The 23461-nt window shown below is 39.7% G+C and overlaps 2 protein-coding genes across 6 annotated transcripts in view; both read right to left on the bottom strand.

Moving 5' to 3' along the window:
• Nucleotides 1–3091: 3091 nt before the first annotated feature.
• On the bottom strand, nucleotides 3092–20144 carry LOC135107054 (uncharacterized). Of its 4 annotated transcripts, XM_064016644.1 has the most exons (6): nucleotides 20026–20144; nucleotides 16629–16803; nucleotides 13837–14240; nucleotides 13344–13495; nucleotides 7783–10348; nucleotides 3092–4386 (listed from the first exon to the last, which is right to left on the bottom strand). In XM_064016644.1, the coding sequence occupies exons 1-3, from the start codon at nucleotides 20034–20036 to the stop codon at nucleotides 14121–14123; spliced, it is 306 nt and encodes a 101-aa protein (XP_063872714.1). In that variant the 5' UTR covers nucleotides 20037–20144; the 3' UTR covers nucleotides 3092–4386; nucleotides 7783–10348; nucleotides 13344–13495; nucleotides 13837–14120. The 4 variants fall into 4 exon arrangements, with proteins under 4 accessions (XP_063872714.1, XP_063872715.1, XP_063872716.1 ...); XM_064016645.1 differs by lacking the exon at nucleotides 7783–10348; XM_064016646.1 differs by lacking the exons at nucleotides 3092–4386; nucleotides 7783–10348 and adding an exon at nucleotides 11369–12082.
• A 1220-nt stretch (nucleotides 20145–21364) lies between these two features.
• The window catches only part of LOC135107053 (uncharacterized), an 8624-nt gene continuing 6527 nt past the window's right edge, over nucleotides 21365–23461 (bottom strand). For both annotated transcript variants that reach the window (XM_064016642.1, XM_064016643.1), the window contains 2 exons: nucleotides 23125–23211; nucleotides 21365–22362 (listed from right to left, as the gene is read on the bottom strand). In XM_064016642.1, the coding sequence (XP_063872712.1) occupies nucleotides 22033–22362; nucleotides 23125–23211 (417 nt within the window). In that variant the 3' untranslated portion in view covers nucleotides 21365–22032. The remainder of the gene's footprint in view (nucleotides 22363–23124; nucleotides 23212–23461) is intronic.

Raw genomic sequence — 23461 nt, 5'->3', positions numbered from 1 at the left:
CAAGGATAGATAGGTATGCATTTTCTGGATATATGGGGAGCTGAATGGTCTTCCGAAGTAGTTGTTAGAACACAGAAAGTGTACAAAGTGGCCAGATGAGGATGTTATTCTAGATAGTGAATTGCCTCTGTCTTTCAGTTCCCCCAGCAATTATGGGTGTGAGAATATTTTGCTTAGTGTTAGTTTGGCATGTTCCCTCTGCCACTCTTGGGGTTAAATGATTAGAATTAACTGAGTCTTCAATTTGTACATAATTAAGATATTCACAGAAAGAAATTCATGTTGTAGTTGTATAAGTGAGTCAAACATTTCACACTAGAGATTATTTAAGAACACTAACAAAAATTATGATGGCATAATTCCAAAATGAGTGAATAATCTTAGTAACTGTACACGTAATTTACGTATGGTATTGTTTTCTCTGATACTAGAATTTGTAAATGTTGTCAGGTTTCTTACTGAACGACTGTGTTGGCTATCTGAGAAGTCATAGTTGTGATGTAAGGAAAGGGTAGTGGACTTTAATCTTTCCTTGCAGGGACAGAGAAGTTTCTCTTACATCAGGATGAAGATTCAGATTTCTTGTTCACCTGAATTTCACACCCAGGTGTTTTTACTGTTGTAAACTTTGAACTCACTTTGATGTGTCAATTTCTTGCGTTATGAGATTGAAAATGAATCTGTATATCAGTGAGAAGAATATTTTCGTCATAGTTGCAGGCAAGACAGTTTTGTCACCTGTTGAATTGATAGAGGAATATAAAGAGGAAAGTGAATGCCATTATTCTTCCTTAGTCATATTAAAGGCTTTTTTACTCTATCTGTTGTGAAATGCATATGTGTAGTTGTGTTAAAAACAGACTCTGGTTTATTTAAAAGAAAAAAAATTATCAGGCCTGATATCTAGTGTGAAATTGTGGCAAATAATCAAAATATAGCTACTGCTGCATACACCAAAGGGATTTGTTAGAGTAACCACCCTTTCAGAGGCTTTATAAATCTATAAAATAATGAATCAGCAGCAGTGGGTTGATGTCTGGTGGCAGCAAGTGGTCAGAAAGGGCCAGGGACCTGGCATCTTGTGTCTACCTGTAAGGCACATCTAATTTTTCTACAAATAATGTGTGCTCTAATCATCTCCCTGGAATCCCTTCCATTGGAGGCTATAGTCACTGTCTCTCCATTGCCCACAGCATGCCAAACCAGATGTGGACAAAGAAATGCAAGTCCATTATTTGCCCAATTTCCAAGGTATTTTGTCCACATTCTCTTTCTATGAAAATTTAATGTCACTGTGGCAAAGCCTCATTGCCAGGCACACCTCCCCATAGATCAGAGGGAGGTAGTGAGATCCTTTCTTGTGGATTATGTGAGAATGGATTTCTATTTTTATTTTCCTGTTCTCGTGTACCTATTAACTATGGGGCTACTTTTATTCCAGTTCATGTTGACTTCCTCTATAAACTGCATAATATTAAATTGATCCCCTTTTTTGTAGATAATTGATAACAGAATAGGGGAGAATTTTTTGCTAATGAAGCTTTAGATAGGCGGCCAAGGTCTCCACTGTGGTGAGGAACCGGCCCTTGGTGGGGACACTCCCGTCCTGAGGCTGGTGATCAGAATATATCACGAGTTAGTTAGGGATCATGGAATACTTAGAGTAAAATACCTTCCATGCAGTTACTTCATAATATTATATTTCAGAATTTATTTATATAGGGAAAATATCTTACATTATGAGAGAATCCCTGCATTGTACTTTATTTCATAACAGACGATAATAGGTAATATACCATTTAAGGGCCAAGCTAAGAAGGGCGACAGGTCTCTCTGGATGTGGACCAACCAGCACCACCCCTATACATGTTGCCACTCCTGCCCCATGCAACTCAGCCTGGCAGAGCTTTTAACCTTTCTGATAAAATTACAGACAATATATTCAATCAAAAATTTCCACTGAACAATCCCAGAATATTACCAAAATGGTGTAGATAAACTACTACTCTTCGAATTCCCACTTAACATCACCACCTTTCCTTGACGTTTACAACGTTCCTCCAGGATTTCCATAGACAGCCTGTGTGTTGTGTAATGAAGATTATTATTATTATTATTATTATTATTATTATTATTATTATTATTATTATTTACTTTTTAATGTTATGACACTTATAAACCAGTAAATATGATGACTAAGCTGGAACCCTGGTCATACTGATAACTTTTATTTATTTATTTTTTTTTCTGACTTAAATCTACTAATGTGGTAAACAATGCTGATGCAAGACATGAGGACAAAAGGACTGTGATATTAATGATAAAAGCATCAAAAATACTTTAGAGAGAACGTTGACATTTACTACAAAGCACTGCAGGGTCGACAAAGACTGGTGGTGGTACTCCTTACGTGTACTCCTTGCCTGCTCCACACAGTGTGTCATGCCATAAAGCACTATCCTTGCACACAGCAGATTTTGTTTAAATGTTAATGCATTCATCACAACAATGAGGAGAGATCTGTCGCCCTGGGGTCATTAGTGAGGGGAAGCTGATGACCTGTTTTGCCGGGTCAGTTTAGGTCAGGTGCAAAGAAGAATGCTACTTAAGACTCCATTTTTCTATTCATATTTTTTGTGAGTTACATTGGTGCAGCGTTAAATTTTGTGAATTGTATTACTTGTTAGTACCTTACTTTTTAAAATAATCTCATGACAAACTGGCTGGCAAAGGTAATCCATCAGTTATGACAGTGTAATTAATTTCCTTCATGACCAAAGGATGCAGTCATGTGTGGCAAGGCCAGGCCAGCACATCAGGGTAATGGAGTCATTGCACCTGACCTGTGACCCGTATCAGGAGGACAGTGACCTGAACGTCATGCTGTTGTCTGACCGGTGCTGCCTGAGGTACGCTTCTCGGGAAATTCAAGTATGCATATACATACCTATATGCATATATATAAAGACTGGTTTCGAGACATGTAATTGCCTTTCTAAACAATCAGTGGGTTCCCTCAAACTCATTCACATACACCTCTGAAACTAGAAAAAATTCCATGGTGTTATTCTTCAGTAAGAATTAGCAGTGATTGCAAAAAATAGAGAATTTTATTCACAGCCCACTAAAGAAAATGTTTATACATACATTTAATTATTTGTACATTTTTAAGACTGCTGTTGCAAGATACTTCTCAAAAATGTTCATCAGAGTGATGGTGGTGGTGGTGGTGTGAATGGGGACAAGGAAGACTGAAAAGTGTGGGTTTTTTTTGGTTGAGGCTCTGATAGAGTAAATCTCTTGACCAATTCTTATATAAAAAAAAAAAGAGAGAGAGAGAGAGAGAGAGAGAGAGAGAGAGAAAGGTAATTAATGCCCTCCAAAACTTGGCTTTCATATACAATTATTGATCTGGCATCCAAAGGAGTAGGTGACACAATGAACATATGTTCAGCTCTCTTCACAGGTGCAGTGGAAATAAGAAAAAATGTTTAATGTGGAGGTGCTTATGGCAGGTAACCTCATGCTGGTAAGCTGCCACACCCCACAAGGACAGTTTGTCCTCGGTTGTGATCCCAGGCGGTGCTCGATGCCAATCTTCGTCTCAAACTTTCTTAGCCGGGATGGATGATTGAAACATCATGGCTATCATGATGGAAGGATATTACCAAAATTTGTTACAAAAAATTGAGTATTAGTTTTTTTTCCACACTAACATGGCATTATTTCACAGGATAAGGTGCTTATCCATCATTACAGTAGTAATTACCTATAAGATTTACTGTAGCCTATTGTTGTGACATCCAGCCCGGCTGGGACTTGTCCCGGCTTCTCTTGTTTATCGATGTTGCCTCAGTATCTGAGTGTTCTGCTCTTGGCTTTATTTTTACATTAAAGTCAACCAATAATCTGCAGAAAAACTATGTTGCCTCCTGTTGCCAGAGATCCGTGCAGCTTGGATTTCAGTCTTCAGCATCATGTTGTTGGTCCTATGTGCTAAATGATATAATTTAAAACCCCTCGTCTTCCAAGCACATGCAACTTTCATCTTTTACTCCCTACATTCATTACACAGAAAACAAATACTTCATGAAAAATTATCAAATTGCCCAAGTAAATACAACATATACATAAAAAATCTACACCAAGCTGCTTTTCAAAGGTTACCTTTTGTGGCCACTGATAATGCCACTGTTGAAGCTGAGCAGTGATTTGAATGCCACAGGTCATGGACTCTGGCAGACGGAAGCACTATCCAGAACACTCATATGCTGACCCCGGCATGGCTTCGTAGCTAAACTTTCAGGTGACGTGTTCTTCTAACCTCCCTGTGTAACGGTTTCTTCCATGCGACGCCTTCGCTCCTCATGAGAGTTCATTTGTATCCTGAGGACATAATAAAATGTTAATTGTCACTATGTATATAAAAATCACCCTCTTGAGGGCATCCTAATCCACCTAGCCTGTAATGCTTGAGTCAAAAGTAAGTACCTTATAAAGATATACATAGCATGTGCAGAAAATAATGTAACTTTTTTTTTTTTTTTTTTGTCTAAGCTCCTGGGAGCTTAGAGATCCATGAGACTACCCCTATCCACCAGGGTCCAACAGGGCTAAGAGTGTGAATGAGTGAATGATGTGTGTATGAGTTGTTGGATCTTTGTCTGGGCCACCCTATATGGAATTACCAACCTGGTATATAGATTATGCTAGATTTCTGTTAATTTATTAACTCTAATTTTGATCCATTTGCAATTAGAACTTTGGGACTAACTTTTATTGAATTTTTTGGAAAGCATTGCTATTCCGTTTTATGATCTCAAACCTAAGACCTTATGAGTCACAATGCCTTGTAACATTCATCAGTCAGTGAGAAATCTTACAAAATAAACCTCAAAAGTATTTTCTAGTTCTCATCTCACAAATGGCATTATGGAATGATGAAGAAAGTCACAAGTATTAATGAGTTTCTGATAAGGACACACACACACACACATGAAATTTCATATCCGTAGTGTGTGTGTGTGTGTGTGTGTGTGTGTGTGTGCTTTGAACCATGCTAGTTATTGGAATTATCTATCTATCTATCTTTGCTAATCATACTAGTCTCTCTGCTCTCCCTCGCGGCAACATTGTAGTGACTGTTGGAGAGGAGGAGGAGGAGAAGGAGGTGGAGGAGAAGGGAATGGGAAATGTGGAGGAAGAAAGGGAAGATAAGATGGAGGAATGGAAGTGATGATAAGGAAAGGAAGACGAGGAGGAGGAGGAAAAAGATAAGAGAAAGAAGAGGGAGAAACAAAAAAAAATAAATGAAAAGGAAAGATGAGAGAAAAAAATAGGAAGGAAAAAAGAATGGGATAAATATTGAAAAGGACAAAAAATGAGAGAGAGAGAGAGAGAGAGAGAGAGAGAGAGAGAGAGAGAGAGAGAGAGAGAGAGAGAGAGAGAGAGAGAGAGAGAGAGAGAGAGAGAGAGAGAGAGAGAGTTATTCAAGGCCAGAGTTGTACTGTAGCAGAGAGGAATAGACATACAGACAGATAGACAAATAAACTTATAGGAGGCCAAAGTTGTATTGTGAGGCTGACAGACAGACAGACATACAGAAATAGGCAGACAGACAGGAAGTGCATCTGATAAACTAACAGAATTGACAGAGGCACAGACAAGCAAAGATTGGAGGATACAGAGAGAGAGAGAGAGAGAGAGAGAGAGAGAGAGAGAGAGAGAGAGAGAGAGAGAGAGAGAGAGAGAGAGAGAGAGAGAGAGAGAGAGAGAGAGAGAGAGAGAGAGAGAGAATGTACTTGATGTATTAAGAGAGGAAGGTAATCTGCAGAAGAGAAACAAGAGAGAATTAATAAATACAGCTCTTTTTTTTTTTTTTAATTGAAATTGAAGATACCAATTGACTAAACGACAGAGGAGGTTAATGAAAAAATTAGGAGGAAGAGGAGGGAGAGGAGAGTCATTATTGGGGAGGTTAAGAAATAGGTGGTTAAGGTGGGGGAGTTTATATCAGCCTGAGAGGATACTGGGATACTGGGGAGGGTCATAATGCTTGCTTATATTACTGTGGGAGGTAATATATTGGTGGTGGGGGGGGGGAGGGAAGTGAAGGGAGGGAGGAGAGTTAAAGGGGTAATGGGTTAAGGGGAGCTGTATGGAGAAGGAAAGGAAAAAAACAGGATAAGACAAAATGAAATGCAAATCGGGAGAGAAAATGGAGACGAAAACGGAAGAAAAGGGAAAAAAAAAAGAGGGAAGAAAGGAAGGAGAGTTTAGGTTTAGGGGGAAATACGGATGGGGAGAGGAAATGGATGGATACGAAGGGAGGAGGAAGGGAAAAAAAAAAAAAAGCGGAGAGAAGTATATATTTGAAGAGGGAAATATTGAGGATGGGGAGGGACGGAGGGTACGAAAAAGGGAGAAAGAAGGGGACGGAGGAAACAGGACAGGACGGGAGGAAATGAGAGAGAGAGAGAGAGAGAGAGAGAGAGAGAGAGAGAGAGAGAGAGAGAGAGAGAGAGAGAGAGAGAGAGAGACCCCTATATCCCTACAAAACACCCCTACACACACGCACACACACACACACACACGCTCCCCCGCCCCACCTCAGTAACTCAGTCACTCCCAGTATAACTTCTATCGACCACCTCTTCATTATCTATAGCCCCTTGGCCTGTCCTGGCTTTCCCGTCCTTCCCCTGTACATTATCTATTAAGACTATCCTCCTTTTCACCCTCAATCTATTCTCCTTCATCTTGGGCGGCACATATGGCAGAGCGGAGTCGAACGGCGTTGCGCTGAATGACGATAAGCAAAGCGGATGGCGTCTCAAGGATGGACTGGGTTAAAATTTGAAAGGTCTTTGAATTTGCTTTTAAAAGGTTCAAGTCGATGTGACAGGTTTTCAAGAGTATTTTTACGGTTCTAGTGACACAATAACAACATTTTTATATTAGGAACAGGAGAAACACCCTAGAAACCCCTGCTAATAATTTTTATGGCTCTCAGAAACAGTCGTGAGGAGAGAGAGAGAGAGAGAGAGAGAGAGAGTTGAAGCATTTTAGTTGAGCCTATTCTGCGCTGGTTCGTGTTTGCTGTGGTGACATGGTGCAGCAGTGAGTGAAGTTTTCGTTCATAATCAGGTAACTGATATTGAGGTGGAAAAGGGGAGTGAGAAAGTGGGGATATTTGTATTATTGGAATTATTATTTGATAGCATGTCAACGTGTGCGTGTGTGAGTGGGTGGGTTGAGGATTACAGTGACAGGTATAGGTGGCGCTGAGGAGGGAGGGCAGAGGGCTGGCTGGCTGCTCAGTCTTGCTCCACACGCTCTATTAACCAGTGTTTCCGTATTCCCGGCAGCTTCTCCCTGCACCGAGCATGGTCAAGCAGCACCAGAGAGGCAAGAGTACGTAAGGTGAGTACAGCGGTGCCAGCCTTCCCTCAGACACTGCCTTCACTACTACACTATCCTTCTCCCAATAGTGTCTTGTACTCGTTTATTTAGGTTTTATTATTCGTTTTTTTTTTTTTTTTTTTTTTGAGGTTGTTGATTTATTTTTATTTTTTGTTTACGAATGAGTCTGGAAACAGTTGGAAATTTAGGGAAATATTGAAAGTTCGTCTATGTAAACAACCAGTCGGCTGAGGTAGAGCCAGAGCGTCAGTTTTCAGCCATTATTTGTTTCGTCTCTCTCTTATTGTAATCCAAAGATGTCAGAATATGGAAGCATTTGACTAGCCTTCACATCCACTAGTCATATATATCCGCCATTACCTGGTTTTGGTATCCTGAAGGAATAATTGAGGTAACAAAGCGGCCGGCTCCCCTACTCAAGTCGCCGCCGAGGGCCGCCATGATGGATTGGGACGTGTGCCTGATTGTAGGTTCCAATATTTTCTCTATTTTTCTGAACTATTTTATTTGGCTTGTATAGTAAGCTTTTATGGGTTCTAAAAATATTTCGATGCTTATAGAGTGTTTTTCTTCCTTCAGTTAAGTAATTGTGATGAATTTGCTGTTTTTTTTTTTTTTTTTTTGCGTAAATAAAGGGCCGTTTTTACGGTGAATTCTACTCAGCCCGATATTTGGCTTTTTTATTTGAGGCTTTAATGAAGATTTTATTGCTTCAAAAAATCGTTTATGATAATTAAATTGTTTTGCGTTCCTGTTCAGTTAAGTATGTGGACTTTGAATAGGCTTATGGTTCCGTTAAAAGTGGTGATTTTGTCATTATTTGTTTTTATGAAATCTCTTTTTCATCATGTAACTAACGTTGCAATGCTTGAAAAGATAGTTCAGATTTTTTTAAGTGTTATTTTACCAGCGTAAAGTGAAATGGGTCGACATCTCAGTGTTTTTAATGGTGTCAAAGGTTCCAACACTTTTTCCATATTTCATATAATATTTCTTTACAACTACTGAGGCTAGAGATGTTTTGATATTGTGAATATTAATTAAAGTAATTGTCAAGTCAGAATATATAATGCATTCAAGCCTAGCTTCATTTTTTGTAGGGGTCAATTTCAAAATGAAATACGTTACGTAACCTAGCGAGCCGGCGGGAGCTCGCCTGTGACGTCATCAACGACAAGGGAATCTCTGCTCCAGTGTCTCCTCGTCAATATTTACCGTAATTTTCATTTTTTTAGGTGTTTCCAGCAGTTTGCAAACTCAGGTGTGTAGGTAGTAGTAGTAGGAGAAAGATAAGAGAAATGGAGGAGGAGGAGGAGAAGAAGGCATAACAGGTGAATACCAAGAAGACAATGTTTAGCTTAGTTACCCTTCCTGCGGTGCCTTTTTCTTTAATATTTCATGTTTTCTGGGTGTTTTAAATGTGTTGGGTGTATTGAGTATATTGCGGAGTGTTTTGGGTGTGTTTGAGGGTATATTGAAGTGTTGAGAGTTTATTTTGGGTGTTTTTTAAGTGTTTTGGGTGAGTTATGGTGTGTGTGGAGTCTTGGATGTATTTTAATGTGTTTTGGGTGTATTTTGTGGTGGTATGGGTGTTTTTGGTGTGCGTGAATGTGTTTTAGGTGTGCTTTGGATGTTCTGTGAGTAGTTTGGAGTGATGAGAATTTTCTGAATGTGTTTGGTTGAGTTTTGTGAGTATTCTAGGATATTTTAGATGTGTTTTGGTTGTGTTGGGTGTGGGTATTCCAGGGTGTTTTGAATGTTTCTAGTATGATTTGGGTGTGTCTGGGTGAATTTCTTTTTTTGTATTTTGAAGTGATGAGGGGTGTTTTGAGTGTTTTTGATGTTAAAGTGTGTTTTGGGTGTGCTTGGGTGACCTTTTTTGGATATATTCAGGTGTTGTGTGGTGTTCTGGATGTTTTAAGTTTGTTTTTGGATGGGTTTTGTTATATTTATGGGTGTTTTGAGTGTGTTTTGGAGTATTTTGAATGTGTGTCTGGTGTGCTGTCTGTTAGTCTCTGTCTTTATATCCTATTTTCATTAGATTAGGTTAGTTTGGTCATGTTTGGTTAAGTTTGTTTGGTTACATTAGGTTTAGGGTAATATATAACTGCACCCGTCTCATGGCCAAAAAAAACATTGTTCACGGTGAAACACTTAGGTCACATATAACATGGTGTACATGTTTACCGCCACAAATTGTTCATTAAGAATTTATCATTAAGGCAGGTTAGCTTTGAAAATGAAACCACATTTTTCTGATAGACTTTGGTGTTTTTGGAGTAGTCTTTGTTTGTTTTTGTTGCAAATCATTGTGTGTGTATGGGGGTGTATACAAAAAAACTTTGATTTGTTGCAGAAATGGTTACTGGATTCATCCAAAGCACATCAAAATCTACCTGAGAAATGTAGTTTCATCTGAAAATGTTAGGTGCATTTATATGAATTTACCAGGTTAAGCTTATTTCATTAGGTTAGATCAGGTTAAGTTAGTTTGGTTAGGTTAAGTTGGGTTAGGTGGTGATTCTTAGTCCAGTAGTCCTATGGTAAAAAGGGAAAAAAAAAAAGGAAAGTGACCTTTTAGGTAGCAAGAAAGTTAAAATGAGTGTACTTTCTATACCATTCCTACTCTAGTTTTGCCCAGAGCTTAAAAATAATTTAATAAAATAGAAATAATAATATTAAGACAAGTAGGGGTACAAATTGCAGCATGTGATTGTGTGTGTGGCCAGCAGTGTTGTACGGATGGGAGCAGTAGCAGCAGTATGAGGGGCTGTGGTTGGGATGACCAGACCAACAATTTCTGCTGTGACATGAGGCCATCAGACATTAGACAGAACTTGACCAGAAGGATAGCCCAGTCCCCTGCAGGCTGTGGGGCTCAGGGTGGCTGTCCACACTCTCACTGGGGTCCTCCTCATCCCCATCACTGTTATCAAGATGCAGTATGTGAGAAACATTTGAAAAATTTATCTATAGTCTGTTACAGATTACATTTTAGTAGATTAGCAACAATAGTAAGATCAGCCATGTTGCATGGATTTATGAGTGTTTTAGGTTGTTAATATGGTTCATTCTGTTAAATTGGACGTAAACCAGCTATGCACAGGGCCCCAAATACCATAATAGTATAAGTGGTCCTGCAGTATTAATGGTATATGCACAGTACCTGGTGGCGAACTGTGGCACATATGCATAGATGTGAAGTTTAACAATACTATGTAACTTGTGTTCCATTCGTTTGTGAGTTATTGGCTTACTTGTATGTTTTATTGTTACTCTTAGTAATTTGACCTCCACTACAGAACGTGAGTAATTTGACCTCCACTACAGAACGTGGCTGTGAAGTGAAGCCCATGTGCGGAAGATAGACAGTTTTAGAAGGCAACAGTTGTCACAGGTTAGTTGGTGACTCGTGAAACCAGACGGAAGCCAGATTTGTCCCTTACTGTCTGCTGAGGTACAGTAAGTGCCCCATCAGGTATTATAAAGCCAGTTCCTTCTTTAACACTTCTCAAAGGCTGCAGATTAAACATTTAGCCTAATTCTTATACCCATTGTGTAGGTGTGTAATCAATGTTTGTTGCATATAAAATTTAAGTCCTCTATAGAGGCTTGGGTATTGAGGCATGCAGGACTGGTTATGGGTGTGCAATGAGGGTTGGCTGTCTCCTGCAGTGAGAGAGGATTGGAGCGTGCCTGTGGGTTACTGTAGAGTAGACTGTTCCTTGTGAAAGTCAATATCCGACAGCCTTTATTTTATTGTATGGCTTTTGTTGGAGCTTGCAGTATGCATTTGCATAGCCTTTACGTGTAGTTAAGATTAATACACTAAGTCTTCCAGCACTTGCTAGCCTTGTGTTTGTGTAGCAAGGATTTCAGAGAATCATAATTTTTTTCCCTCAGTGTTGAAAGTTGAGGTTGTAGGATCTTGAAAGTAAAGAACTGATAAGGCAATCTTTATCTTTAATTATTTACTGTGAAATTATCAACACAAATTATTTGATCTGTCCAGCCAGTTACAGGAGAAAGAACCTGAAAACAAACATTGAGAACGTGAAAACATTGAGAGAGAGAGAGAGAGAGAGAGAGAGAGAGAGAGAGAGAGAGAGAGAGAGAGAGAGAGAGAGAGAGAGAGAGAGAGAGAGAGAGAGAATTTTGGGATGATTCTGGGTGAGTGAGTGATGGGCTATTGGTTAGTGAGTGTGGGAGTTTGGGAGAATGGAGTGAGAGTTTGTTAGTGTAGACTGAATTAAACAGTACAGTAGCAAAAATGAATGTTCAAAAGAAGCTCCATGAAAAAAAGGTGGTGCCCAGTTTGTTTACAACTGCTGCTGATGATAATGGGGATTACTAGGATTATATATATATATATATATATATATATATATATATATATATATATATATATATATATTGGCCCTCCCTGTAACCATTTACTGATGAAGTGGCCCAAGATGTTGAAGAAATTGGACCACCCTGATGTAAGAGACAAGGCAGAGAAAGTGATTGAGAAGGTAAAAGTAGGTCAGGAGGCATGAGGAGGCATCAGGCACCAGGAAGGACAAGTCAGCCTATACAGAAACATAATACCCACGCCCACTTGCGCTCCACCTTCAAGCTCTCCTTACACTCTGACTAGCTTCTGTATGAACCACCATGCCTGTGGGCAGATCACATGCATAAATAAGCAATGTGAATGGCAGATAACATTTTATAATATAAAATGTTATGAAAATAAAGATAATTTTCTGAGGAAATAGGCAGTCCTAAACGGTTGTATATTAGTGTGAGACAGTGGAATAATTCAGTAGCAGAGAGTAGCAAACAGAGAGAGGTTCCAGAGGGCCTGACCAGAGAGGGGTCGAGATGGACAGAATAACTTAAGTCTTTTAAGTGGAGCTTGAAAGTTTAATGTAGTCTATAAATCAGTTATCTTATTAAAGGGACTAGGATGTTTATTTTTTTTTATGTTTTATGTTTGGTATGATAGGTTTATAAGGAGTATGAATATTTACACTTATGGAATGTTTGTAGTAATTGATGTGATGCTGATATGTATATTATTCGAACTGCATTAATTGTGCTGATTGAATATTTGTTGTGTTTATGTATATATATATATATATATATATATATATATATATATATATATATATATATATATATATATATTTTTTTTTTTTTTTTTTTTTTTTTTTTTTTCTCATAATGATGACGTTGATCAATAAATATGTTTAAGAGATAAAAAGACACCTAATAACTCTGAATGATTTGAAGATGAATGCAAGTGAGAAATTGACTTGTAAGAAATGTAAATAATTAGTTGTTAATTAAAAATATGAAAATGTTTGTGAGTTTTCTTCCAGTAGCCTTTATATAGCAATTCCTTGCAACATTTTGTACCATGACAATAGAAAGTTTTATTGGTTTGGCTCTGAAGAAAAATCACTTGTAAATAAAATTACATAGAGAGGAGTATTAGTGCTGGAAAATATGTTGGATGATATACACATAAAGGTGAAGAAATTAGAATTGAAGAATACTGTTGTGATCATGGAGGAGGTATGCGGGTGAAGAAATAAGAATTGAAGAATACTGCTGTGATGATCATGGAGGAGGTATGCAGAGTTGGAAAGGAAATTTTGTGACCTGCAAGCAAAGGTGGGAGATAAAGAGGAGAAAGTCAAAGCCAATGAGGAGACAGTCAGGGTTCTGCATGAAAACAAGACAGCTTGGAAAGGTCCAGAATTAAAATGTGCTGAAATCGAGATTATGGAGGAACACGTAAAAGAATCAGTAGCCAAAACTGCATAAAGTAACTAAAGAGGGGGGGGGGGGGCTGATAAACAAATTTAGGACAGCATAGCTCTTTTCCTCAGTAACAATTAGGTAAATACACACTCTCTCTCTCTCTCTCTCACCTGTTTCACATTCCCAGTGGAGCAACACCTGAAGCATGTTCCCAAGTTGAATCATCTTTCAAGTAGTAATGGTGGTGGTGGTGGTCATGACTGATCCCCAGCAGGCAGTAGATCCTTGCCTGGCAGGACTGGGTGTGCCTCTCAATCTGCCACTTTGCAGAGGTTATGGATTATTAGTATTACTGTACCATTATGTTATCCTGCATCTCTCTCTCTCTCTCCCTTTCTTCAGGATCAATAAGAGGTGTGTCTCTGATCAGCCCAGCTAGTGCGCCAATTTCTGGTCACATATTTAAGAGAATAAAATAAAAAAGGGAATAGACCAAAAAAGGATGAATTACTGGTTATTGAGTATAAAACTAAATAACTTTACTTTTCTTTTAACTGTTTTCTTATTTTATGAGGCAATGGGAGAATATGGTAAACAATCACAGATCACTAGTGATTAATGTTTACTGGGAATAAGGCTAAAAACAGAATTACTTTATCCTACTTGCAAGGTGGAAGTCTGGACATTGGCCAGGCCGAAGAGGACCCCTGCCTCTCACTTCCCCCTCTGGCTGTGGAAGTCTGAACATTGGCCAGGCCGAAGAGGACCCCTTGCCTCTCACTTCCCCCTCTGGCTGTGGAAGTCTGAACATTGGCCAGGCCAAAGAGGACCCCTGCCTCTCACTTCCCCCTCTGGCTGTGGAAGTCCGAACATTGGCCAGGCCGAAGAGGACCCCTGCCTCTCACTTCCTCCTCTGGCTGACTCCCTGCCTCATTATCCTCAGAAACTCAGAGATCCTGTTCATGCTCATCTGACTGGGAGCGGTGCGGGTGGACAGGCGAGTCACTGGTGTAGATGCAGCTGACGACAGCTTTCCTCTCAGGCAGTCTGGCATCCCTTGACAACACCTGTGATGGAAGTAATGGTCAATGGTGGTTAACACAACAGAAATCTTGAACACTAGGGATCATTTCAGTAATGTCACTACCAACTCTTTCCAGAGGCCTACAGACAGCTGGTAGTAATTCTTGCCATGCTTTTTAGAACATATTTACTCTGAGTTACAGATACTAAGGTTCCATACATCACATATACAGGATTATAAATAATTTTTCCCCCTATGTAGTTCACAATTATATTTCATAAATGGGCAGTGTGACTCCACCTGGTGTCACAGCCCAAGAATATAAAGGAATGAATAATGCCAGCGACAAGTGCTGTTCATCCCCTTCGAGATCTGATGACAGACTGACTCTAAACTGATCCCCAGCACCTTGAAACAATATGTGCAGGAAAAATGGTGAACTTTTTCAAAACCAAGTGGAGTCATGGTACTGTTCTAGGGTTAACAGACTTAGGAGAATAGTGACTGTCTACCACAGTAGCACTAGAATGGTCAAAGAGGAAACTTATGAAGTTACAGAAACAGATAGAAGCTCCAGGAGGATAGGTTGGAAGTCAGAGCTTTGTGCCAGACTTTATCAAGTGCTTTTGATGTCTAAGACAACAGCGAAAGTTTCACCAAAATCCCTAAAAGAGGATGACCAAGACTCAGTAAAGAAAGTCAGAAGATTACCAGTAGAGCAGCTTCGACAGAACCTATATTGGCAATGACCAAGACTCAGTAAAGAAAGCCAGAAGATTACCAGTAGAGCAGCTTCGACAGAACCTATATTGGCAATCAGATAGAAGGTTGTGAAGTGATAATTAAGAATCTTCCTGTTGAGGTTAAATTCAGAAATTTTAGAGGCAGGAAATTAAGGCAATAGGACGGTAATTTGAGGAATTAGAATGGTCACCCTTTTTAGGAACAGGCTAAATGTAAACAAACTTCCAGCAAGAAGGAAAGGTAGATGTTGATAGACAGAATTGAAAGAGTTTGACTAGGCAAGGTGAAAGCATGCAGGCACAGTTTTAGAGAACAATAGAAGGGACTCCATCAGGTCCATAAGCTTCCCAAGGGTTTAGACCAGTGAGGGCATGGAAAACATAACTGTGAAGTATCTTAATGGGCAGAATGAAGTAATCAGAGGGTGAAGGAGACAGGAAAAAGCCACGAGTCATTCAAGGTAGTTTTTAGAAATGTTTGAGCAAAGAGTTCAGCTTTAGAAATAGATGAGATGGCAGTGGTGCCATCAAGTTGAAAAAAAAAAGGGAGGGAAAAATGAAGAAGCAAAGTTATCAGAAATATTTTTGGCTAGGTGCAAGAAATCAGAAGGGGAGTTATATCTTGAAAGATTTTGACACTTTCTATAAATGAAGGAGTTTTCGGCTAGTTAGAGAAGACTTTGCATGATTCCAGGCAGAAATATAAAGCACGTGAGATTCAGGTGATGGAAGGCACAAGTACCTTTTATGGGCCACCTCTCTATCATAGCACAGGAACAGACTGTGTTAAATTTAAGGTTTGGAAAAGTTAAGTCAAGAGAAAGTGAGGAATGTACGCCTCCATGCCAGACACTATCACCTCTGTTATGCACTCAGCACACAGAGATGGCTCTATCATACGGAAGCAGTAGTCATTCCAAGGAGAATAAGCAATATACAAAATAATCAGAGATAATAGTTCAAGCTGGAGCAAGGTAACAAGTGGAGTACCACAGGGATCTGTATCAGCATTGATTATGTTTCAGATTTACACAAATGATATGCAGAAAGCAGTGGTGGCTCATGGTTAAAATTAGTGGGGGTGCTGCTTCAGAAAAATTTAAGCCATTGTTTTAAAACTACACAAATGATATGCAGAAAGCAGTGGTGGCTCATGGTTAAAATTAGTGGGGGTGCTGCTTCAGAAAAATTTAAGCCATTGTTTTAAAACAAACATATAAAAAGAAAATTTGTAAACTAAATAAAATCATAAACAAACATCTCTTCCAACTAATTTAAATCCTATTTACACATCCTACAAACCCTCACAGCATCCCACAGCCTCAAATACCTCACCCAATCCTCACACATCCTATAATCCTTCACAGCATCCCACAGCCTCAAATAACTCACCCAATCCTTACACATCCTATAATCCCTCACAGCATCCCACAGCCTCAACCAATCCTCAGACATCCCTTCACAGCATCCCACAGCCTCAAATAGCACACCTAATCCTCATGCATCCTACTCTCGCATCCTACAGCCTCCCACACCTTCAAATATCTCGTCCAATCAATTTACATCACATTCTCACATCCTACAAACTGTCACAGCACCCCACAGCCTCAAATACTTCATCCAATCAATACACATCCTACTCTTGACATCCAGCATCCTACCCAAGCCCCCTGTACACCCTCACATACCTTCTTGGAAGTGATGATGAAAGCACCACTGCTGGAGGACATCATCAGCAGTTTGAAAAAGCACCTTTTGTCCAGCATGTTCTTGAGGTCAAAGCACTCTCCCAGCCTGCCCGTTGGGTCCACCATTGTGTCCATGCTTTGTCTGCCTTCCAGTGCATCGTGAGACCCATGCAGCCTAGAGGGAGAGGTAATGGCTGAGAGGGGATGGTGGAAATATTAGCATGTGATTTCTGCTTCCCTACCACATGAGGGCGAGAAGGAAGGTGTGTTTTCTGTGTAATTTCGAGAGAGAGAGAGAGAGAGAGAGAGAGAGAGAGAGAGAGAGAGAGAGAGAGAGAGAGAGAGAGAGAGAGAGAGAGAGAGAGAGAGAGAGAGAGAGAGAGAGAGACTGCACTAAAAAACAATGAAAAAATTGCACTAAAACACTGAAAAAAGTTAAAAATACTAAAAAAAAATACTGGAAAAAACATTGAAAAATAAATAAAATAAAATAAATGAAAATAAAATAAATATGAAACAATTAACAAGACACAATAATGCATGAGATCTTTATAAGCATCTACATGCACAACACACAAGACAAAGTAAGCAAACAAGCCATAGCCAAACAAGTCTTCATTTTGACCATTTGTAATTTATACTTTCATAAAATGTGGTGTAACTTCATGTTTAGTATATTTTAATGTGGAACATTTTTAAGAATGTTGTGTATATGCTTGTATTATTTGATAAACTATGTGTCAGTCAGCAACACTTCCCACTCACCCTCTCATCCATCACCAAAATTAAACTAAACCCCTATTACTTTTCTCCCTTCCTCAGAATATCACCAAGCAGAATTATTAAACTAACCTCCAGTCATTTACTCGTACCTCTCACACTCTTGTCTCTTACTAAAATTAATACCATGCCCCTTTTGAACACAGAGCCCTCTCTTTTGCTACCCACTGGGTCACCCCATCCTCCTTTCTCACTCTGGAGAAAACCTCTCCATTGGGTCCTTGGTTCCCTCTCTCTTCAGTAGTCTCTTGGGGGTTCCACCCAGACACCATGGTCCAAGGTTGACTGCCCAGTGCTGGGCAGAACCTCCTTACACTATAATAAACATACTACAAAACCTTACATATTTACACTGATGGTTCTTGTCTCCCATCACCCCCCCCACCATCCCCATCAGTTGGTGCAACTATTGGGTAATTTTGAAATAAAGCTAGCATTCTCCTCCAAGTTTAATATTTACTGTATCTGTATAAGTTATTGTTGCTGAATATAATGCAGTATGCAATACCTTTCACAAAGCTACAAATGCTTAAATAAAATTAGTTGAAAATTGGGTATTCTTTTATTCTTCCACCAATCTCAATATGGCTTTTCTTACCCTTGTCATCAGATAGAGCCTCTTATTCTGAGTAATATGAACCCCATATATATATATATATATATATATATATATATATATATATATATATATATATATATATATATATATATATATATATACCCACCACAAATTGCTTTCAATCCTGATTGCAATTTTTAAAGATTTATGTTCTTGGAGAAGCAAGCTCACTTGCTGCCATGACAACACTGGCAAGTGACATACCCTCATGTGTGATGGATAGGCAGGCACTGACCTACCCTGGTGAAGGTGTGTTCACCTGTGCATGCCTGTCATTTTTGTTGTGCAAGCACAAAATTAGTCAAAGTGACTGGTTCTTTGTTTGAGAATGCAACTGCTGGCCGACTGGCATTTCAGTGGGCATAATTTTTTATTGGATTTTTGTTGCCCTTGGCCAGTGTCCTTCCTACATAAAAAAAAAAAAAAATAAAATAAAATTAAAAAATAAAATACAGGATTAATATAGCCAATCGTAGCATTTTATTTTATCCTGTGGAGGGAGAGGCAGCTCAATTTGAAATATCTGAATTAGTCTGAAGAAAAAGTCCATCTGTGGTGGGTGTCACCTCAATTATTTCCAATACATTGTCAGATTTTACAAAGATAAATAAGGCAACGACTTCATATTCATTTCTTAGCCTTGCCAGTTAGGTTAGGTTAGTTTGGTTAGGTTAGGTTGTTAGCTTAGTTAGACTGTTAGCTTGGTTAGGTTAGTTGAGTTGTTTGGTTAGGTTAGGTTAGGTTAGATTAGATAAGTTAGTTTGGTTGGTTTAGGTTAGTTTCATTAGTTTGTGTTAGGTGGTGGTGATGACAGCCAACTGGTAGCCATGGGCAAGCAGCAGCCAGGTAAGAAGCAGGTAAGTCCTCTGGGAAGGAACATTGCCAGTGAGTGTTGGTGCTGTTACTTATTTGCACAAACGAAACTATTTTTTTTTTTCTGGTAGATTTTGGTCAGTTCTGCATTAATCTGCTTTTCGTTTTTACCACAAAACATTACGTCTCTGATGGGAGGTCAGGGGTGGGGGTAAAAATAAAACCTAATGATTTGAAGGAAAAAACAACATACAAATTCAAAACAGGCCGAAAACTACAAGGAAAAAAAAAAAGTTTCTTCAGGAAAACAGTAGGCTAGTTTTATCTCAGTGTTCCCCCAGCAGCCCAGCTACTTTCAGTCCATCACTCTCCACTGCTGCAGCCTGGAGGTTGCCAACCACTGCCTCTATCCTTACAGCAGAACTGTTCGCCATTAAGGAGGGCCTAAAGTTTGCTACCAGTCACCCCTTCCCCCTTGCGTAGTCACGCTCATCTAGTGCTACTCCCCCAAGCCACGCCACTCCCTTTGCCTACAAATCCACCACCAAAAATACCAACTGTCCCCTCCCACACCGGCATTGTGGGCAACACTGTGGCTGACAGAAGCAAATGAGGCGCACTCCCACCCTTCTCCCATAGACCTTTCCACTGGCCAGACTGACCTACAGACCAACCTACGGAAGGACTATAACTTACACTGAGAAAGACACCTGACAGACGCCCTACAACACACACGTGGAGACAGCAGACATGGCACACACCACTAATGGACTCACTCCCCAGCCGTGTCCTAGACACTGCAGTCAACAGACTCAGGATAGGACACTGCTACCTCAATGCCCACATGCACAAGCTAGGCCTGGCGGACACCCCTCATTACCCCTGGTGCCCCCACACAGCAGTCACTTCCACCAGAACACCCGCCACCACTCCCACCGCACTGCTCTCCTCCACTCAGTGGCACCACTTCATATTCACAGGCCATCACTTGCAGGCCTACTGGGTGATTCCCAAGAGCCTGGCCTTCAAGACAAACACATCTTCCTCCAGAAGACAGGATAGCTCACCAGAATCTAACCAGATAACCAGTACCTTCAGGGCACTAGAGGCTGTGACATCACAGCCTGCAAGGCCCACAAATCTCCAACAAGAACGAGAATACCAGCTTCACTTCATCATACTTACTTTTTTCTCATAATATCTTCCTCTTTTCATGAAGTAACGCAGCCATGATGGCAAGTTCCCTTCCCCGCCCAGCGGGCCACACAAAGGACGCTTCCCAACCGCCACACGTGGCATTGAAAATTCATGATTCGCATTAATTATTAGTGAAAAACACAACAGAAATTCTATCTAGTTTTTTTTTTCTTAAGTGGCGTTTTTGTTTTATGTGTTCATTTTGTTTTTATCATTATTGTAATTTCAAATGCCGTTATTTTTTTTTCGTTTCATTTGAAATGATAAAAAGAAAGTATGATTCGCTTTAATTACTGGTGATAATACATTCAGAAAATAAATTTAGAGTTTTCGTTGGTAATAACTTTATTTTATTTGTTCGTTTTAATTGTTTATATTAATGCTGGCTGACTGCATCATTCTAAAGGAGGAGATTGACGAGTGAGAGAATAAACTAACCTGTCAACAAGTATTTAAACTCAATGTATTTCACTTGAAAAATTTGAATATTTGAGGTCACATCTTTGAATTAACTTGTCAACGTGTATTTGAAGTCAGATTAGGTTAATAACATTAAGGAAACTAAGGAAAGCCAAAGAAATTCACCTGTACTTGAATATATGACTCAAAATATTGAAATTACTGAGAGACATTGATTGAAAGACAGGGGAGACACAAGGGAATTGAAAAGTGCTCAGTTTGATTACGAAACTGTATATTATACCTGCCTCCTCCTCTTCTCCCCCTCCTCCTCTTCTCTCCTCTCCTTGCTTCTCCTCCTCCTCCTCCTCCTCCCTTCCTACTAGTCCATCTGACCTCTCCTCCTCCTCCTTTTTCTCCTCCTTCCTTAATTTCTGGTAGTTTCACCCCTCCTCCTCCTCCTCCTCATTCTCTTCCTCTTCCTCCTCCTTTTCTCAACTTATCTTCCTCCTCCTCTTCCTTCTCTTCTTCCCCTTCTCCTCCTCCTCTTTTCCTTATGTCATCTTTCTTCTCCTCTAACCCTACTCCTCCTCCTCCTCATCTCTTCTCTCCTCGCTTCTCAGCACAACACTAAATTAAAAATACGAGTCAACTTTACCATCCCCAAACCACTAATGCGTGCACAATGCAATTTAACCCCTGAAGCTTCAAACACACCCATCTGGTTCACACAGTGTTTCATTTACCTCCACGTCACATCCCTATTGCAGAAAACTTTGCTGCCAACACACTTTATCATGCAATGCCCCACAAAGCAGAAAGGTGATAATTACTGTAACACAAATGCAGGCTTGATTCAGCTAGGCTATGCGATTTAGGTGTCGTGCTAAGGTACTGATGGGTTTAAAGGACTAATGAAACATCTGCAACTTTTTTTTTTTTTTTTTTAAGGTTTCTTTATATAGTTTTCTTTCACCTTAAGTTAATAATAGCTCCAGTAATAACGCTACTGCGCAAAGTATTTATATTTTTCTGTACGATATAAGAGACGTCCAAGAGAGCAGAAAGCGAAATATGATAAACACAAGATGCAGTGAAAACCAAATAATTTAAAAGTGATTTAAAACATGAACAGAAAAAAAAAAATGAAAGAGTAAAAAAAAAAAAAAAAATGAAAATAAAATAAAATAAAAAAATACACAATATAAAAAAAAAAAAAAAGCAAATATTATAAACAGAAGAAATCCGCTTCTCTCTTATTTTGCGGAATGTCCCGAGGAAAGCTTTCCATTCCTTCCTCCCGTGATCGTTTTTCGCGACATTATAGGACGCGGGCGCCTATAAATATCCTACATCTTACTATCTCATGCATATACAATCATCACAGGTGACGCTACCACCACAGCCACACCATCACCGCCAATGCAGCTACTATGTACTACTACTACTACTACTACTACTACTACTACTATTACATACTACTTATACTACTATACATTTGTAATATAAAATATGTATATCTAATGTACTACATGTATACATAATCAAGTACAGACTGCAAGAAAAATAGCTAACGCCCCTACGGTTGGGTCCTCGTTAAGTGGTGGTGGTGTGCTGATCCTGCAGGGCGTTGTGCAGCAGTTGCTCAATGGGCTGTGTTCCCAAATCTCGCTGCTCCTCTGTTATTTGTGGCGTGGTACTGCTAGATTTCTCCCTTTCATTCGTTTCTGTATCGTTGACGTCTCCAGCACCACTACGCAAAGCTGAAGAGTTGGTGTGATCCAGTGCTTTGGCTTGGAAAGTTGCTTTGGTCTGGGAGAGGACGACGGCGCCACTGTTAAGTGAATCTTTGTGTGCTGTGGGTGTAAGTGAGGAGGCTTCATCCTCCTCAAAGCCAGGGTTGGTAAATCCCTCTTCACTTTCATGCTGGAATGTGCATCGCGCCATTTGTTAAACTGCACATTACACTATATTTATATCTTATCGTCTTTTGTGTGTGTAAGTGTGTTATGTAGAAAGATAGATGCATGTACACACACACACACACACACACACACACACACACACAGAATGTTCCCGCCTTTAACAGATCTCTTACCCCGGGCAAAGTTGCATCCCTTACTATCTCCTATCATTATTTCCTTCGTTACTGCTCTTCTGAACTTGCTAAATGCATGCCTCCCCTTCCCGCTGCCTCACTGCACAAGACTTTATTTCAACCCTATCCTGCTCTGCTTCGAAATGCACTTTCATTGGTGAACTCTGAAACTCTTTCTGCTTCTGTCCTCCCACCTTCCTGCGACGTGAACTGTTTTGAAATTAAAAGAGGAGCATCAAGATAACAGGATAGTTAGATTGGCCATCCTTCCTAGTTCTATTTCTTTTAGGGAACGGCCTTGTGAACGTTCTTTTTTATAAGCTGCTTTGTCATAACCTATGTATTTGTAATGTGTGAGGGAAGAAATCTCTCTCTCTCTCTCTCTCTCTCTCTCTCTCTCTCTCTCTCTCTCTCTCTCTCTCTCTCTCTCTCTCTCTCTCTCTCTATCTGGAAGTCGCAGTTCCCAATTTGAGAACCACTGGTCTAATGCGTCAAGCTTCTCTCCCTCTTAGCATTTTGACATTTGGCCATGAAACAATTCCGGGATGAAAATCTAGTTCAGGAATTATGGATAAGGTGAAAAAACATACCGTGCCAGACATCTTTAGGGCGTCCTGGTAAGAGGGCAGCTTTTCCACCACGTCGTCATAAGTGGGAGGCGTGTCGTCAGGTGGAGACTGAAAAAACGTAAGGAACGATGATGATTAGTTTTACAGAATAATACATAATTTTGTCTTCATTGATTCAGCTTGGATTTTATAAATCACCAACTTCTATCGAGACCTTCCATTGCCACCACGCTTCTATGATGTTACCTACAAAATCCATTGAATTTCTCCTCTATAATTTCCGCAGTTATTTCTTATCTACTCTTCACATTCTCTAATTTCCACTCTCGTCCACGTATCCTGGCCTGCTCCTTCCGGC

The sequence above is a fragment of the Scylla paramamosain genome, chromosome 14, assembly GCF_035594125.1.
Source record: "Scylla paramamosain isolate STU-SP2022 chromosome 14, ASM3559412v1, whole genome shotgun sequence".
Classification (NCBI taxonomy): domain Eukaryota; kingdom Metazoa; phylum Arthropoda; class Malacostraca; order Decapoda; family Portunidae; genus Scylla; species Scylla paramamosain.
This window is presented reverse-complemented; position numbering and strand designations above follow the sequence as displayed.